Genomic DNA, 18,093 nt, shown 5'->3' on the forward strand with positions numbered 1-18,093 from the left:
CAGAGCACTGGGAGATTAAATGACTTGTCCAGGGTCACAGTCAGTATGTATCATAGTTTTGAAGCTGGCTACCTATCCGCTGAACCACACTGCCTCTTTAATTGGTATGTATATAATGATGTTTTCAAATTTGACAGGGGGCTTTGTCCCTTATGCTGATCTTGTTATGAGTTCAATTTTTATTACTGCTATTCCAAAAAATAAACATGGGTGAAAATAATTAATCAGGAGAGCTTTAGGTGAGAGGGGGAAGGGCAGAGAGAAAGGTGTCCACAAAGGTATGCCAGGCCTGATTTCATAGACAGGGCAGGTACAGCACAAGCAGAGGACTAGCAGAAGACAGTACAAGTAATTCATGGGACACAATATTCAAGAAGAGTCAGCAATAAAATCTATGGTCTCATAAGTTCAAGCACAAATGCACAAAACATTTGTCCAATTCGAAATCCAAATTGCAAGAAGGATAATTTGACCTTGTAAGCATGACTGAACCTTGGCGGGATGGAACATATTCCTAAAATATGGCTCTATGAGGTCATATCATTTGCAAAAGCAAAAGACTACATAAAGAGGGCAGTGGAGTAGCTTGGTATATCAAGAAAATATCTTTGTATGAAAAAAATTCAGTAACCTAATGGGGAAAACATGATAGAGAGCATTCAGATGATGAACAATAGAAGCAGAAGCAGAATCAGAATGGATATTGTGATGGCAACTGACTACAGACCATCTGGCCACTGAGAGGAATTGGGTGAAGATTTTGTGCAATATCAAACAACTCTTATGAAAGTATGATATACTAGATAATGGAGTTGTCAATAATCTTGATACCTCTAGTGTCTTCTTTCAGCCAAAAGCAGAGCATCAGATTAATCAGTGATGTAACTGGAACTAGCCTTAATGATAATTTTGGCCTTCAGAAGGTGAAGGAAAGAGCAAAAGGACTGCTATTCTGCCCAACAAGGAGAAACTGGTAGCTAATATTGGAAGTGAAGGAAACTTGGGATCAAGCAATCACTCTATCATAGATACTGGGAAAGAAAAGGAAAGGGAAACTGGACACAGTCTTACATGAACCCCAGTTCTTTTGGGGAAAGATTTCAATGGATTGGGGGGTGGGGGGAAGGCAGTATTCAATGACCCGATTTTTGAAAGGGGAGTTGTTAAACCAAGTTCACAAGAATGAAAACTTGAAAATACAAGTAAGAGGAGGAAATTGTATAAAGAGACCAATGCAGCTTCGAAAGATAACACAGAGACCAATTCACATTTTTAGAAGACAGATAAAGAATTATAAGCAAGAACAAATACCTGAAGATAATTGCAAAAGAGGAGCAAAGTTCTGTAAAAAAAAAAAATAGTGTCAGGCATGTCAAATCCCAGAATGAGAAATGACAAGTTTTCCTTTTTGTTTTTTTTTTTTAAGGTAGCTTTGAGATAAGAGGAGAAGCAAAGAGGGGCCAGGATATTTGTGCAAGGGGTTGGAATTGACTGAATGGTCAAACCAAAAGAATACTCATTAATAGATCAATAACAACTGGGAATGGACTCTAGCAGAATGCCTCCAGGATATACTATTGACCCTGTGCTAGTTTGCATTTTTATCAGTGATGTAAGTGAATTAATACAAGGCATATTTGTCAAATTTATAAATGACATAAAGCTGGGAAGGAGAGCCAATTTGATAGGTGACAAGAGGTAGAATCCAAAAGGAAGCTTGGGGTTAATGAAATAAAACAAAATTTAATAGAGACAAAGTTAAGGTTCTACACTTCGGTTAAAAAAAAATCAGAAAGTATAGGATAGGGAGGCACAGCTAGAAAACAGTTCTTGTGAAAATGATCTGACAGTTTTAGTAGACTCTCTAAGTCAGCAGAGGGATATGACAACCAAAAAAAGACAATGCCGTCTGAGGCTGTGTTTAAAGAGGTATAGTACCCAAAACAAGGGAGGTAACAATTCTACTGTAGTATGCTCTCATCAGCATGTATCTGAAATACAACGCTCAGTTCTAGGTACCATATTTTAGGAAGACCACTAATAAATAGGAGGGCATCCAGAGGAGAGTGACTTAGAAAGTAAAACTTGGTTTGTCTGGCTTGGAAAATAGAAGACCTGGTACTGGGTTGTGAACAGGGAGTATGAGTAGGTGATAGCAGTTCTCAAATATCTGAAGGGCTATTGTAGAAATGAGTTTAGAGTAATTTTGTTTGGGCTCTGAGGGTAAATCCAACAGCAACCGTGGAATCAGAAAAGTGAGACTTAAACTTTATGTATAAAAACATTGTCCTTATAGTCAGAGCTGTTTAAAATTGAAAGAGGCTACCTCAGTAGGGAGAAGGCTAGAAAAAGAGTCATTCAAAGCCTGGATGACCATTTGTTGGGGATGCTATAGAGAGGAGATTCTTGGTCAAGGATGGATGGGACTAGAGGGTCACTGAGGGCCCTTTCAACACTGAGATTCTGTATGTTTGTAGTTCTTAGAATTTAAAGTTATGTTAATAGTAATATAAATATGGCAAAAGGTCTTCTAGTGTTTGGTGACTATCTTATAAACGGTACAATTTATGCCTATTACTAACGAGCTCATGATTACTATCAGTCCAGTGGAATATTTGTAAATATTTAAGGGAAAAGAGTGACTATTAGACATTACCAATATGTTTTAAAATAAGAAAGTCTGAGTGTTTTCAAAAAGTTTTCTTTAAGAGTCTGGAAAAGAACAAATTGTAGGCTAGACTAAATTATACACTATCTTTCAAACTATTGCCTGATGTCATGAAAGCAAATCAGCAAATATTTTCCTTTTGAAGTGATCTAAGCAATTCTAATATTAACCTGATGGTATTATTATTCAGTATTCAAGCTAAGAATGTCTGATGATGATGATGAAGAATAAGTAACATTTATTTAACACTTTAAGGTTTGCAAAGAGCTTTACAAATATTATCTCATTTGATCCTCACAATAAGCCTGGGAAGTAGGTGCTATTATTACATCTATTTTGCTGATGATGAAGAAACTGAGGCAGACAGAGGTTAAACGACTTGTCCAGAGCTGCACAGCTAGTAACTGTAACTGTTAAGGCCAGATCTGGTCAGGTCTTTTTAACTCCAGGTTCAGCACTCTCTCTACTGTTCTACCTAGCTACTCTGACCTTTATACACATCAAAATTTCTATCAGCTAACCATTTATAAACCTGATTAGTAGCAACTTGACTACAGCCCTATTGTGAGCATAAGAATAGCACCTACTCCATAAAATTGTTGTGAGGTTAAAATAAGATTCTGAAAACAGCTCTGCAAGTGGTAAGCCCTATAAAAATGTTAGCTATAATTACACAAATTGTTATTAGGAAAACAAAGACAAAAAAATTAATACTAGAAACCTGGAAGTAGGACAAAGTTTTAACTGGAATCTCACAAGTGCTGAGGTATGCAAATGAGGATCCATAGATTTAAGTATCATTATATTTGAGTCATCCACAAATGCTAAGATACTACAGAAAGTTTTAAAAATAACAAGAATGAGTCACTACGGACATAGGTGTCAACATTTAGGAAACCAGCAGCAATGAACTTGAATGTGCTGAATCATTAGCTGACACATGAACCATAGCTGTCACTGTAATTATCACTAAGTACTTGTAAGTTCACTTTAGCTTCATTTTACCAGAGAAAAATATCTTTTCGCTTGATTGTAGCATTTATGTGATCAATAAATATATATTTACAGCCTGATTTCAGAAACATGTCATTTATTGCAGTCACACAATGTATTCCCTTCTATTGGTGTTTATGGAACCTTGTTACTTTAATTCTACATGTAATCCACAGTAGCAGTTAGTACATTTTAAAAACAAGTTAAAATCAATTTAATAATTTAAGTCAGTGAGAAGTGGGAGAAAATGTTTTGGAAAACTATAAGCATTCAGGTGAAACCAAGAAAATTCAATACTCACCTAAAAACCCCCCAACTTCTTCTTTTTGGGGTAGATATCACAAAGAGAAATGTGGGACCATTTGTTTAACCTAATATACTAGTGTCCATTTTCTAAAATATAAATTTCATTAGATTTTATAGAAAGTTACCAGATCTTTCCTAAACTTCTTCTATGAGCTAATCATCCATAATGATTATTGTGTTAAACGTATTTATGATGATTATGGTGTGAAAAGCATGCAGGGAAGGTAGACAGCAGTGGTGACTGGTAGACTTGAATGACATTGGGAGGTGGGTAGAAAGAGAGAAGGGTTTTATTCCAGAAGTCATTTTCTGTGTGTGTGTGTGTGTGTGTGTGTGTGTGGTTTGCACACTACGGTAATGATGACAGAAAGTGGCAATGATGGGTTTATTAGACATTTTGAAAAGTTTTTATGTTAAGGTTACAAAAGCTAAATAAGATAGAGAATGGGAAATTTGAATTTCCATATTTCTAAATTCCCTCCCAGATGCATTTATCACAGCTATATAAGATTTGCATATTAGTGAGCTATGCAATGTAATGCTTCAGAGATTCCACCATTAAATTTGTAAAATGACCAAAGACTGTAACCAGAAACAATGACTACATATTACAATACATATCCAATGAATTCTGAGGAAAATCTACCTCACAGAATTACAATCTATCCACTATCCCGCTTTGCTCTGAGAAAGAGAGAGAGAGAAAGAGAGGTGGTAATAAAATGATAGGATGCAAACATTTTAAAGAAATAAAAACTGAAAGTTTGAAAGATCTTTAGGGCTTACCAATCTTCAGTAGAGTACCCATAATCCTCAGGCTCAGGAAAATGGCTTCATAGAGAGCAAAAAGAAGAATAAAAAAAGAGGGAAAATAATCACAGAAAGGCTAAAAAAAAGCAAAAGATGAATAGAGGTATTGAAAGATGACTATTAAAGTTAAGGAAGAGAATTTTTAATAAATTTCAAAAGAATGGTTATTAATAATAACAAGTAGATCAAGATAACATATAATATCTAATTGGTGGAGTCTTAAACATGCAAGATTATTGAGTTATAGTCTCTGACAGCCAAGAGGTTCATTGATATTTAAAATACAAATAATTTTGAATAGGACATCCCCTACACACACACACATATACATATGCATCCAAACCCATACAAATTTATTTGGACAAATGCAAACAGTTGGCCTTCTAAGTTTGTTGGTGGCTAAAGTCTGTCGACAAAATAATCAAATAAATAATGTAGCCAAGATAAAGCAAGCATTCATCAGTGAGACATAAACATGCATTACTATGGGGCATTTTCTTATTTGAAGAGATACTTTCAAGACCACAGGGTGATATATGTATAATAAATTAACTACATTTCTTGCTTGCATAAAGCAAAGATATTAACACAATTCTATTTTATCATAAAATTAACATTTTAAAGCAAATTACCAGTCAAAATATTTCCACTGTAGCAGTAATTTATTACATTAAAACCTTTAACCTCAAATACTTAATGTGTTCAAAATGCCTAAGTCTACTACAATAAAAGTTAACTATTTGATTAATTTCTTCAACAAATATTTAGTTTTGAACACGGAAACAGCTCCTAAATAGAAAACGTGAAGATAGACATAGTCTCTATAACATCAAAAAATTTATTTCAATTTCTGGGAGTAAAAACGACTCAATAATTTTCATCCAATGACATTAACAATAGGGAAGTGTCACAGAATTTAAAAAAAAACAAATATATCACTTTTTAGGAATACAAGTTTAAGAAAACCTGAAGAAAAGAAAACAAAAGGCAAAGATTCTGGCTCAAAATCTTATTTGATTTTGCTTAATGATATTTTAAATGATTCTGGAGGAAAGAAATTTGATTCTTTAAGAAACTGATGGCTAGGATGCTGTTCTATTTTCTAGCTCTTTAATACCTGGGTAATTTTCCTCCTTTCCATTTAGCCAAATCAACCTTGATCACTCCAGCATTTCTTGGATTTCTAAATTTTATAACTCTCTGCCTCTTCCTACATTAGTTGCATAGAAGCTCCTCATGGAATCTTCATCTCCCCTGACTCCTAATTTAGTGTTCTTCTCTTCCAGGATCATCTGACCTTCCTACCTTCAACATACACTTAACCAGCTCTCATCACTCCACCCTGCCCTGTTTGGAGTCTATTAGCACGTTCCCAGGAGATTGTCATTTAAACACAATTCTCACAAATGCCCCATTATCTTCTTGTTGTACCAAACCAAGACCCTGAATTATCCCTTACTTTCCACTTCCTCTGTTGCTGCCTAAACCTAAACCTAAAAACAAGTCACAAAGCTGTGTTTAACTAGCTTATTACAAATTCATGCTAGCTAGTTTCAAATGGGCCTTTACTGATGCTTAGTGGTCCATGCCTTCTTTCCTTTTTCTTCTTATTCAACCTTTTCCAATTTGCCAGCACTCTTTCAATAAACTCTCACTTTGTTCAAAAGTCATAGTTCCACACTCTCTCAATCTTGATGTTCCTTCTTCCCTTCTTGGCAGACTGGCCACTCCTTTACTCATGTGAACAAATCCAAGTCAACAGGCAAAAATACCTATTTTTCCCCCTTTGCATCTAGATGGAGAAACAGAATGCTGAGATGGAAATGACGATTTCATCTCAGAATTCAAAATAGAAAAGTAAAGGAAATCTAGGCAGAGTTCGACATACAACCTCATATTTAGGAGATTCCAAAAGGTTAAAAGGATATCATGACCTAAAATTCCTCAGAAGTCAGCTATTAGGGTTGAGAGCAGCAGCATGAATGGCAAGCTCTTAAGGATAAAATTCTGGCCAGGCATGGTAGTACATGCCCATAATCCCCTGCTACAAGGGAAGATTGGGGCTGGTAAATCACAAGTTTGGGAGTTCTGAGATGTCATAGGGATAAAGCCGTTAGGGTTTCCTTACTAAGTCCAGCATTAGTATGATGAAACTCTGAGAGCAGAGGGTCACTAGTCTGCCAAAGGAGTGGGGAACCAGCCATGGCTGGAAAAGTAGAGGTTTACTTTTCTGTGCCAACCAGGGCTGTGAGTGGATACTGTACATCCATCCATCTGAGGAGTTAGGAGAAAGAAAAGGCGGGGTGGGGAGGGGATGGGAGAAGGGAGGGGTAAGTGGGATAGAAGAGAGCAGAGGAGAAGAGAGGGAGAGGAGAGGAAAGAGAACACTTCAGGAAGGGAGGGAAAGGGAGAGAGAGTGAGAGAAGGAGAGGGAGAGGGAGAAGAGAGGAGAGGAGAGGAATCGAGAGAAGCAGAGAGTGAAATTTTGGAAGCCCAAAGAGAAGCAGTTCTAGGAAGAGGGAATGGGGAGGTTGTCTAAAGGGACTGATGCAGATGTACAGGGAACTCATCAACCAGTTGAGACTTTGCAGACATAGGCACAGAATGTGGAAGGAGGGTAGATAAAGAAGAGACAAATATAAAAAAAAAAAGAAAGAAAGAAAAAAGAAAACCATCGCAGGGCTTTGTAAGGACAGTGTCAGGAGCACTAACATGCAAAATGAACTGACACTGGGGAACAACTAGATGGTGCAATGGATACAGCACCAGCCCTGGAGTCAGGAGGACCTGAGTTCAAATCCAGTCTCAGACCAGACACTTGACACTTACTAGCTGTGTGACCCTGGGCAAGTCACTTAACCCCAAATGCCTCACTAAAAATTTAAAAAAAAATTTAAAAAAAAAAAGAGCTGACACTGGCAAGAATATCTAAGGACAAAAAAGGGTATTTTTCTTTCTTTTTTTTTTTTGGTATTTTTCTTTTTTAAAAAGGCTATTTTGGCACCAAGGCTCAAAGAGAGAGAACTGCTGCATGGGGTAAATGGGACAAAATTATAATGGACAATGGATAGAAGATGAATCCTCATGTTTTATTTTGGCACTGGAGAGAACAAAAAATGGCTTCTAGGGAAATGAAACCCAAGGTAACTAGAGAGGTAGTAGGTAAATAGCTAACTGCCTTCTCGAAATTCAGTTATCAAGCCTCAGTGAATACAATCCCAAGGTATAAAAAACAACAACAACAACAACAACAAAAAAACAAAACTGGCAGGCATTTAAGTGTTTAAGTGTCAGTGATACCTAGAAGATTTTGGAGATTGTGAGAGAAATTAAAGGTCTCAAGAAGGAAAAAATGTGTAAAAAATGAGTCAGTGAGCTTGATTTCATTTTCATTACTGTGTCACAGTGTAGCACAATAGATAGAGAGCTGGGCCTGGAGTTAGGAAGACATGAGGTCAAATCTAGCCTCCCACACTTACTAGCTTTGTGACCAGTGGCAATTCACTTAATCTGTCTGCCTCAGTTTCCTCATTTGTAAAATAGAGCTAATAATAGCACCTACCTTCCAGGGTTGTTTGTAAAGATCAAATGAGATAATACTTTATAAAGTTCCCGGCACTTAGAAGCCACTGAAAAAATGCTAGTTCTGTTCATCCTACCCTCAGGTAAAATCCTAGAATGTATTATGAAAGAAATAATTAGAAAGCATTTAAAATATGAAGTAGTGATCACAAAGAGCCAGTGTGGCTTTATCAAGAAGAGGTTATGTAAAACTAAATTCATTTTCTTTTCAATACTTGTAGACCAGGGGAAATTAGTAGGTAGTATTTACCATGATTTTAAGCAAGGATTTGAAAACCTCATTCATGTTAGTCTTGAGGACAAGATGTATAGATGTTGGTTAGATGATAAGTGCATTCAGACCCAAAGAGTAGTCATTAATGTTTCAATGTCAGTTTGAGAGCCGATGTCTAATGGGCTCTTTCCAAGGACTTGTGCTTGGCTCTCTTCCATTTAATATTTTAATCAATGATTTGGTTGACTCTATATAGGGCACCTTCATGAAATTTGCAGATGACATGAAGCTGGGAAAGATAGCTAACATACTGAATGTCAGAGTCAAAATCCAAAAAAGATCTTCACCGAACAGAACATTGGGCCAAATTAAAAAATACTAGATTTCACAGGAACAAATATGAAGTCTTACATCCACCTGGTTTTCAAGCCAATGACTAGCGGGGCCTGGATCAAGCTAAATTCATCTGAAGATATCAGAAGATTCAGTGGTCTACAAACACAACGTGTATGTAATTTCATATGGCAATTAAAAGTAAGTTAGGCATATTATACAGGCCAAGCAGAGTATGAGTCAGTTAAATTCAACAAACATTACATCTAGGAGCAAGGCACAATGCTAACCCTGCTGTACAGGGCCTCATCAAACAAAGCTAGAGTATTAAGTTCAGTTCTGGGTATATTTTAGGAAGGTCACTGACAAGAACTGGTTGGAGGAACTGGGAATATTTAACCCAGAGAAGGAAGCTTAGGACAGGCATGCAAATTATGCCCAAGTACCTGAAAAATAATCATACAAAAGAGCCGACTAGACTTGATCTGTTTGGTCCTAAAGGAGCAGAAGTGAAAACAATGGATGGAAATTGTGAAGAAGAAAATGTCAGGCTTTATGTTGGGAAAGGCTAAAATTAGGGAAATCATCCTCACAGAAGATCACCTCTCATGCAAGGCCACAATGCAGAGGTTGCTTTTTACTACTTGTCAGGTATGTTGTAGTAGGGATTCTTGTTTCCATCTGGGTTAGAATACATTGTTCCTGAGGTCACTTCTAACTCTGAGATTCTGTGGGCAGCTTCCCTCTCCAACTTCTCTCCCTTTGGTTTGCATAATGCTATGTTAGCCCGGATCTCATCTAAATTCATTCAATTTTTATTTCTCCACCTCCTTTGTAAAAGTCTCTTTTTCTTTCTGTCCCTGAGGTCAAAAGAATCCTCCTTAAGGTTTCCAGGGCTCTAACCCTTCTACAATCTCTCCTTTAAGAACATCATATATTCTTCTGGTTTCAACTACCCTTTCTCTTTTGTGTCATCCTGATCTCACTCTCCAACTCACCATCTCTAGCTGCTATTAAAAATTTCCATTTAGACATCCTGCTGTCACTTCAAATTCAATATGTCCAAAATCGAATTTATCACCTGCTCCCAACTTCCCTATGATTGGTAATGATACCACCATTCTCCCTGTCTGAGTTCTTAGGCAAAAGATCTCAATTTTAAATTCCTCCTCATTCCCTCAGTCTACAAATTCTGCTGATCTTCCTTCTCTTTCCCATTATCACCACCCTAATTCATCCCCTTACCACCTCATGCCTGGGATGCTATAAGGATCTTTAACTAGACTCCTTGCCTCAAATTTCTCTTCCTCCCCAAAGTTAAAATACACAAAACTGCCAAATTAATTTCCCTAATTCATTGATTTAATCATTTTATTTACTTGCTCAAAAATGATTGCTGGCAGCCCATTTGAATGAAATTCCAACTCCTAAACCTAGCATTTAAGGCCCAGTCCATGCTTATCATGTAGTCTTCCTCTGTGAGACTATCTATTATGACCACATTACCTGGCTTTTTCTTTCCCACCTCTCTATCTTTGCTTATGTTATTCTTCTTCCCACTTGCACCAACCATCTAAAGGTCTTTCCTCTTTCCTCTATATCTAAATACTACACAAACTTCAAAGTACAGCTCAAAGTCCACCTCCTTCAGGAAGGCATCTCAAACAAATCCAGTCTCACCTTATCACCAAATAAGTACTTAACTCCATCATTCCTTTGACAATCATATACCGCTGTTTTCTGAGGTCTTACATTTTTGTCTTAGTATTGACTTTTCATGTACATTTGTCTTATCTTCTTAACCAGACTGTAAATTCTTTGAAGGCAGGCACCTGGCTTTTTTGTATTGCATATAGCATCTAGCCCAGAATATACAGCAGGCACTTAATAATTATTTTTGGTTGCTTCACTTTAAGTAGTGCAAGAGATTAGCAGAATACAAATTCTTTTAATGTTAAAAACCATCCTCTAAAAGTCCAGAGCTGCTGGTGAGATACAGCCTTTGCTGGTAGAAATTAAATGCAGCCTGTTGTAGGCAGATTAGCCAATGCCAGGAATGTCCAGAACTAACATAATTTGTTAACATGTTCCTTCTGTGAAGCAGATATCTGTCACAGATGGAAAATGGCCAGGAGCTATGAAAAAATCCTAGGGAAGTCTTCAAATTGAGAAAAAGTCAACATTTAGGTAAGCACGCTTAATAATATTTGAGTTGAATGGCAAAAGCATATATGTACTAATAGAATTGTATTATTTTAACCTTTATTTTAACTTGCATATCACGGTTATAAGACAAAATATTACAGAACAACCAAATATGTGCTGTTAGAAATTTCATTTTTTTTTGTGGAAAATGCATTAACAAGTATGTCATTTGCAAAATACTTCTCAATTATTCTGACTTGAAGAAGAATGGGCCTATGCACTCAGAAACAGGACCTCAATTTACGAAGAGTGAGGGTAGCACTAAAGAAGAATTAATCACTCTATAGAGGGCTTGCCTTGAAATCTTAAACCTTTTAAGTACTAAAAAGCATCACAATTGTTAATAGTTCCTCATAATCACAAAATGTTACTGAAATTAGAAAAAATAAAATTCATGCACACAAAGACATTTCATTTTACTAAAAAATTCTTTTTAAAATCAGTTCACTTGTAGTGTGCAGTTATCAGTAGTTTTTACATCAGCACATTACTGATCTCCCCATTATGTATTGGCATATTTTTTGTGGCTCATGACCTCATTTAATACTACTCAAAGATATAAGAAAAAAAATCATCTCGCTCCCTCTTGCTCTTAATACTGTATTTGGTCTCTTGATTGAACTCCCCTCTCCAATCCATTGGTGTGAGCATTCCTCTGCTCAAAAACCCTTAATGTTTTCAGAAAAAGATACCAAATGCTAAGCCAGAATAAACTGAAGGCCTTCACAGTCTGGCTTGAATCTATCTTTCCAACCCTATTTCAATTACATTAAATACAACATTTCTTAAATGTGGCAAGGTACTGTGCTAAGCTCTGGGGATGCACAATTAAAAAAAAATGACAATTTCTACTCTCAACATGTTTGGAATCCATTGTGGGAATACAATATCTGAAATGTTAGGCATATACAGGGTTTAGTGTGACAGTGGATAAAGGGCTCTGGGCAAATTTGGAGAAGGGAAAAATAGCTTCAGTAGGCAATCAGGAAGTCTTCATGGTGGAGTTGGCCTCAAAGTAGAAGAATTTTGTCATGTGGAAATGAGTATAGAGTGCATTCCAGGCAATAGGAATGCTTTGGATGAAAAGCACAGAAAGACAAGATGGAAATATTGAGTTTGGGGAATATCTGGTAGTCTTATTTGGCTGAAACATAGTTTTTAACAGGAAGTAACCTGAAATAAAGCTAGAAAGATATGTTGGAGCCAGTCCGTGAATAGAGAGTTAATAAACTGGCAAGGTACCCACACTCCAATCTGCCAAGATGATACATTATCTGCCAGCCAATTCTGTCTCTGAAGAGGGTTTCAAAAATTGCCTATGTCCATTTGAAACAGTCACACACACAGACACATACACACACCCACACAATACAAATATTTTTACTTTATTAAAAAAAATTCATATTCAAGCCTGATGTGTCAACAGTAGGAAATCACATCTTAGCTATTAAACGTTAATAGCAAGTTAAAAGCAAATGATTATCTAATGATTCTCATTAATAGATGTTTTTATTTAACAAATTTAAGATTTTTCTGACTGTGATTAAATTATTTCAATACTTTTCAAGTGTGAAGTGAAAAAATCATAACCATCACCATGAGAAAAAAATTTAGATACTCTTTAGTTAAATTTGAAGGTTATATGGATGGATTTGATGTCTCTAAAGTGATAACTTTGGTGAATGAAATAAGCTACATTCATTAATACCTAAAGAAGCAATTCTCCAGTTACACTATAGTTTAATTTCTTTCCATATATATTATTTCACCATTGTATCTTGCCACATCAAATATTACAAAATTTAGGAATACATCAATCTATTCCATTCATGTCTCAGTAATTTAACGTCTGAATTGTTAGAAATTTTGAATTATAAGACAATCCAAAGAAATTTAACAATATTCTAAAAACATAATAAATATATTTAAAAAATTTTTTATTGATAAACTCAAATGGCAAAACAACATTTACCATCAGGTTTCAAATCCTTTTACTCCTAGCTGAAATCGATCTTTGCTTAGGTAAAAGCACCTTTCTTACTTATTTAAGATGTTGGGAAGGTTGCCATAAACGTAAAACCCCAAGAGGAAATCGGTAAGAGGTGACTGATTCTAAACATATATTTGGGGTGGAGAGAATAATATCAATGACATTTTGCTATCTCCTGGAGACAAGCTCCGTATTTGCTCAGCTCTCCCATATAGGGCCCGAAGGAGCACTTTAGCTGTTACTATTGCAATAATGCTGAAAACATTTGCTCCAGGACAAAAGCAAAACTAAGCTATCTTCAAGCATAACTATCTGCATGCCAAAATGATATAACTTCCACAGAAAAGTATTTGACAATAAGCACATTTTACTATCAAGTTAAAGGTGCACCTTACTCTCAGCAATGTCAGGGTGCTCACTAGATCTTTAGGGAACAGAGTAATGATTAGCATTTAATGGCAGCTTTGCCTACCAATACAAAAATCAGTCCTCAGGTGTGCGCAATACAAAAATGGTCATTAGAGAGTTGGCATTTTTGTAGGGTTTAATGTTCAAAAACAAAGGAAATATATGTATATTTCCAACTAATTCCTATAAATGAATACCTTTCAAGAAATGAAACTCCTTGGGGGCATCTAGTTGTGCAGTGGATAGAGCTCTGGCCTTGAAGTCAGGAGGACCTGAGTTCAAATCCAATCTCAGACACTTGACACTTACTAGCTGTGTGACCCTGGGCAAGTCATTTAACCCCAATTGCCTCACCAAAAAGCAAAAAAAAAAAAAAAAGAAGACGCTCCTTTAATCACGAAGTTCTAAATATATAATTTTAAATACTGATTCACTGCTATCTGTGCATACATGTGGTCACATATGCATATGAGGAGAAAAGACCGAATGAGTGTGATCGTATGTGAACATGAGAGAGTTTTAATACCTAGTGTGCTTATTTTTTTTTAAAAACACAGTAAATAACAATGGGATCAGGAAAATTCCATAACTGGTCCAGCTTCAAGTAGGACCATAATCAGAAAACACAATATTCCTCTTCAACTGCATCTTTCTAGTAAATGAACTCTAATTAATTCTTTGGCATTCCTCTGCATTCATCAAAAAGCAGCACCTCTAACAATTTAGACAAATATACTTGGAAAAAAGGAATAGACTTCCTCCCACTAGGACATGAGGGTCATTACAAACCTAATCAGGATTTAGCCTTGGGTGACAAAGGACGACGTCAGGAGAGGACTCCTCTCAATGAGACAATAAAATTATTTTAATTTGAAAACTGCCTGAGTTCAAACTGCAGTTTATAATACATGCAAGATAGCCTCTACTCTTATTCCAAGATCCTTGTGATCCTACTACCACTTCAGAAGATTAGCTGTAGTCTTCAGAAAATCCTAGTAGAGAGAGAGCACTAGGAAGGATAACTTCAGGAAGATCCTGAGAGCCCAAATCCTAGGATTAAAAAGGGGGTGTAGCTGTGTGGAAAAGGAAAACAAACAATCAAGTTTAAGTGACTTTCAATTGGAAAGAAGATACTCAGTGAGTTTATTATTAAGAATAATACCAGTTAAAGGAAGATTCACCTTCAATTTATGTTGAGGAAGGAAATAAACAAACTGAAAATTTAAATTGAACCTTTAACTGTGATAAAATAACAAAAGAAAAACAACTTACCCATAAGCAATTCCAGCTATTGTACATTTCTTAAACTGCATTACATTGCAAGTCAGGGTACCAGTTTTGTCAGAAAATATGTATTTAACCTAAACAAATGTTTAAATATTCACATTAAAATTCTAAAGGTCATTTTCATCCTTGTCCATTAAATGATAAGCGCAAAGAGAGAAACTTAATCTGCTTCCTGTTTTGCTTTTCACTGGCAACTCAATTTTAACTGATTTGTTTCTACTTATCTCAGAGTAGCTCAATTACTTTTCACTATACTTTACGGTAAGCTTCACATATGATCGCTGAATGAAAATAAATATACAGTGGAAGCCGTTCATACTGTACCGTTTATAGTAATGAATGGCATAAGTATGTCAAAAAAATAGTATTGCTTATTTTTCATAAAGAAATAAAGTGCTTATCGGGGTCTCCTAAGGCAGCAAATAAGGAACTAGGAATGTATAGTATTTAGGGAAGTGTCATCAAACAATAATCAATTTCATCAGACAAGCATCTGTCATTAAACATAAAGTTGGTAAATGGCCATAATACATGGGAAAAGTTTTCCTTTTATACTGCCATACTGTGTTAAGTCTAAGTAGGAAGCAACTATTGATCTAAGAGATTCTTTCCTATTGGCCATCTTTATGAGATCTCAAATACACATTTATTAAATGCCTACCATGTTCTAGGCACTGTGCTAAACACTAAGATTAAAAAAGAAACAAAAGACGAATCTTGCCCTTAAGGAGCTCACAATCTAATGGGGGAGACAACACTATATGCTAACTTCTCCATTTATAGTTAAAAAATCTAATAACAGTCATAAGATCATGAGATCTTATTCAAAGATTCACAGTTAGAGCTAGAAGGAACCTGAGAAGTTGTCTAGTACAACTAGACTTTTACTGCTGAGGCCCAGAGAATTTAAATGGCCCACCCAAGGTCATATAGTTATTAAGAGCTAGGGATTATCTATAGATGATAAACCCTCTCTAAATAAATATTAGTAGCAAAATCCCTATGACTGATTAATAATTTTATCTTTAGAGCATAAATCTCTTTGGAGAACTCTTCCCTTACAATGACAACCTCCCCCAATCATTTCATAAAATACTTCCATGAACCAAGTACCTGTTAAATAGATTAAGAGACCTGTCTGGGATCCCCTAGGTCAGCTAGAAATAAGTCTGATTCCCATTCTAATATTCTGAGGTATTTCATTTACCTGACCGAGTTCTTCATTAAGATTGGACGTCCGAGCCATAGCAGAAGTGTCTGTAGGCTCATAGTGCATATCTAGATCCTAAAAATCAAACAAAAAGTGAATGTACACTCATACGTCAGGCATTTTCAGTCAACTAACATTTACTCACAGCTCCTGTGACACAGGTAAAAACTGGGAATACAAAGAAAGGCAAAAAACAGTCCCTGCTCTTAAGGAGTCTAATTGGGATATTGTCTGTTCCTTAAAAAGACAGAGACAGAGTGAGACAGACAGACATTACTTAAGGGATGGGGGCAAGGAATAGATCAATGATTTCATTGGTATAGGGAACTCCTGGGTGAGGAAACAGGGCAGCCAGGTGGTTCAATGGGCAGAGTACCATGCCTGAAGGTAGGATGACTTATCTTCTTGAGTTCAAATCCAGCCTCAGACACTTACTAGCTGTGTGACCCTAAGCAAGTCACTGAACACTGTTTGCCTCAGTTTTCTCATCTGTAAAATGAGCTGGAGAAGGACATGATGAGCTATTCCAGTATCTCTACCAGGGAAACCCCAAAAGGAGTCACAATAAGTTGGATATGACTGAAACGAGTAACAACAACAAAGTGTGGAAACTCCCTCTACAAATGTAGATTAACACCTTCTTTACAGCTTAGAGTAGCCTAGAGTACAAAGAGATTAAGTGACTGGCTCCATGTCCAACAACAGGATATGTCAGAGGCAGAATTTGACCTTGAGTCCTCTAAGCTTTGAGGTTCCCTATGCACTGTCAGTTGGTGGATCAATTGCTTAATCTTTAATAATATCTGATTAAAATATTACCAATCCAAGTGACTGCTTGAATAATAGTAATACACGTAACCACCCACATACAGAAGATGAGCTTGATTTCATCCAATTTTTCTGAATATATTTAATGATAATATCACTACCTTTATCATAGTTTTAAAAACAGCTTAGCCTAAACATATTTTAAGATTCTGAAATAAAAGAGAAAACACAGGGAAAAGTTGCTCACCTGAGGATTTTCTACTTGGTAATAATACATCAGAATCAAAGAGTTTTAGGGCTTACAAAGTCAAAGATCATTTTATCCAAAATATTCATTTGATAGATAAAGGTTAAGTGATTTGGCTAAGCTTACTCTAGTACAATTTATTCTTCTATAGTTTGAGATTAAGCAATTTCAACTCAGGTGGTACAACTAGTTATGAACAAAGTCAGGAGTAGAAATTAAGTCTTTTGATATGTAGTGCAATCCTCTTTCCAATACACCATGGTTCAGTTAACTTAGTTTGAGCTATTAATAGTAACAACTGTTTTATTATTATAGTTCATGTGGCTACTTCAAGTATTTAGAAATACTCAATATAAAACTTTTAAAATATTCTATAAATCAGAGATCACATTAATTCTGACAGTGTTGGGCCATTAATCATGAGTTAATTAATTTTACTGCTATATTTTAAAAAAATAAATATATCCTATATATTTACTTTTATAGCCCTGCAAAATTAGTGTACTTATTTTGACTTTAAAAGCTCACCTTTTCTGAAGAACTAAAGTATTTGTCTATACTAAGTAGTTTATAATATACTCATTTTCCAGGATCAAATTAAAAAAAGAAAAACACATATTAAATGTGATTTCTTAATTTGTACCAGTTTAGACAACCCACTTCAAGTAATCCAGCTGTATGAAGCTAAGTGATACCAAAAAAAGATTATTTGCTTTATGAAATAATTCTATATTTTTCCAAGTCTTCACATTATTGCTCTTGTAAGCAGTGAAACCTAAGTCGACTTTGAATATAATTTTATTTACAAATGTGAGTTATGTTCAAAAGCAGAATTGATATCCAAAAGCAGATCTTTGTACCCAAAACCACTTTTCCTCTATATTTTCCGAATTCTGTTTAGACAACTACAGTCTTTTCATTCACCTATATTTGTAACCTCAGAATAATCCTTAGCTCTTCCCTCTCTAACATATTATTCAATCCTAAGACAGAACCTATACATTTTACTTCCCTATATTTCACATCCAACCCTTCATTACCATTACATTAATTATTGTAATTAGCTTATTAA

The 18,093-nt window shown here is 35.7% G+C and overlaps 1 protein-coding gene across 4 annotated transcripts in view; it reads right to left on the reverse strand.

Moving 5' to 3' along the window:
* ATP8A1 (ATPase phospholipid transporting 8A1) overlaps positions 1 to 18,093 on the reverse strand; it is a 287,178-nt gene that overhangs the window by 167,312 nt on the left and 101,773 nt on the right. For 3 of the 4 annotated variants that reach the window (XM_027836225.1, XM_027836228.1, XM_027836227.1), the window contains 3 exons: positions 16,004 to 16,081; positions 14,782 to 14,870; positions 4,754 to 4,798 (listed from right to left, as the gene is read on the reverse strand). In XM_027836225.1, coding sequence (XP_027692026.1) covers positions 4,754 to 4,798; positions 14,782 to 14,870; positions 16,004 to 16,081 — 212 coding nt within the window. The remainder of the gene's footprint in view (positions 1 to 4,753; positions 4,799 to 14,781; positions 14,871 to 16,003; positions 16,082 to 18,093) is intronic. The other variant, XM_027836226.1, reaches the window with a different exon arrangement.

This window comes from Vombatus ursinus, unplaced genomic scaffold, assembly GCF_900497805.2.
Source record: "Vombatus ursinus unplaced genomic scaffold, bare-nosed wombat genome assembly UNPS02014818.1, whole genome shotgun sequence".
Lineage (NCBI taxonomy): Eukaryota > Metazoa > Chordata > Mammalia > Diprotodontia > Vombatidae > Vombatus > Vombatus ursinus.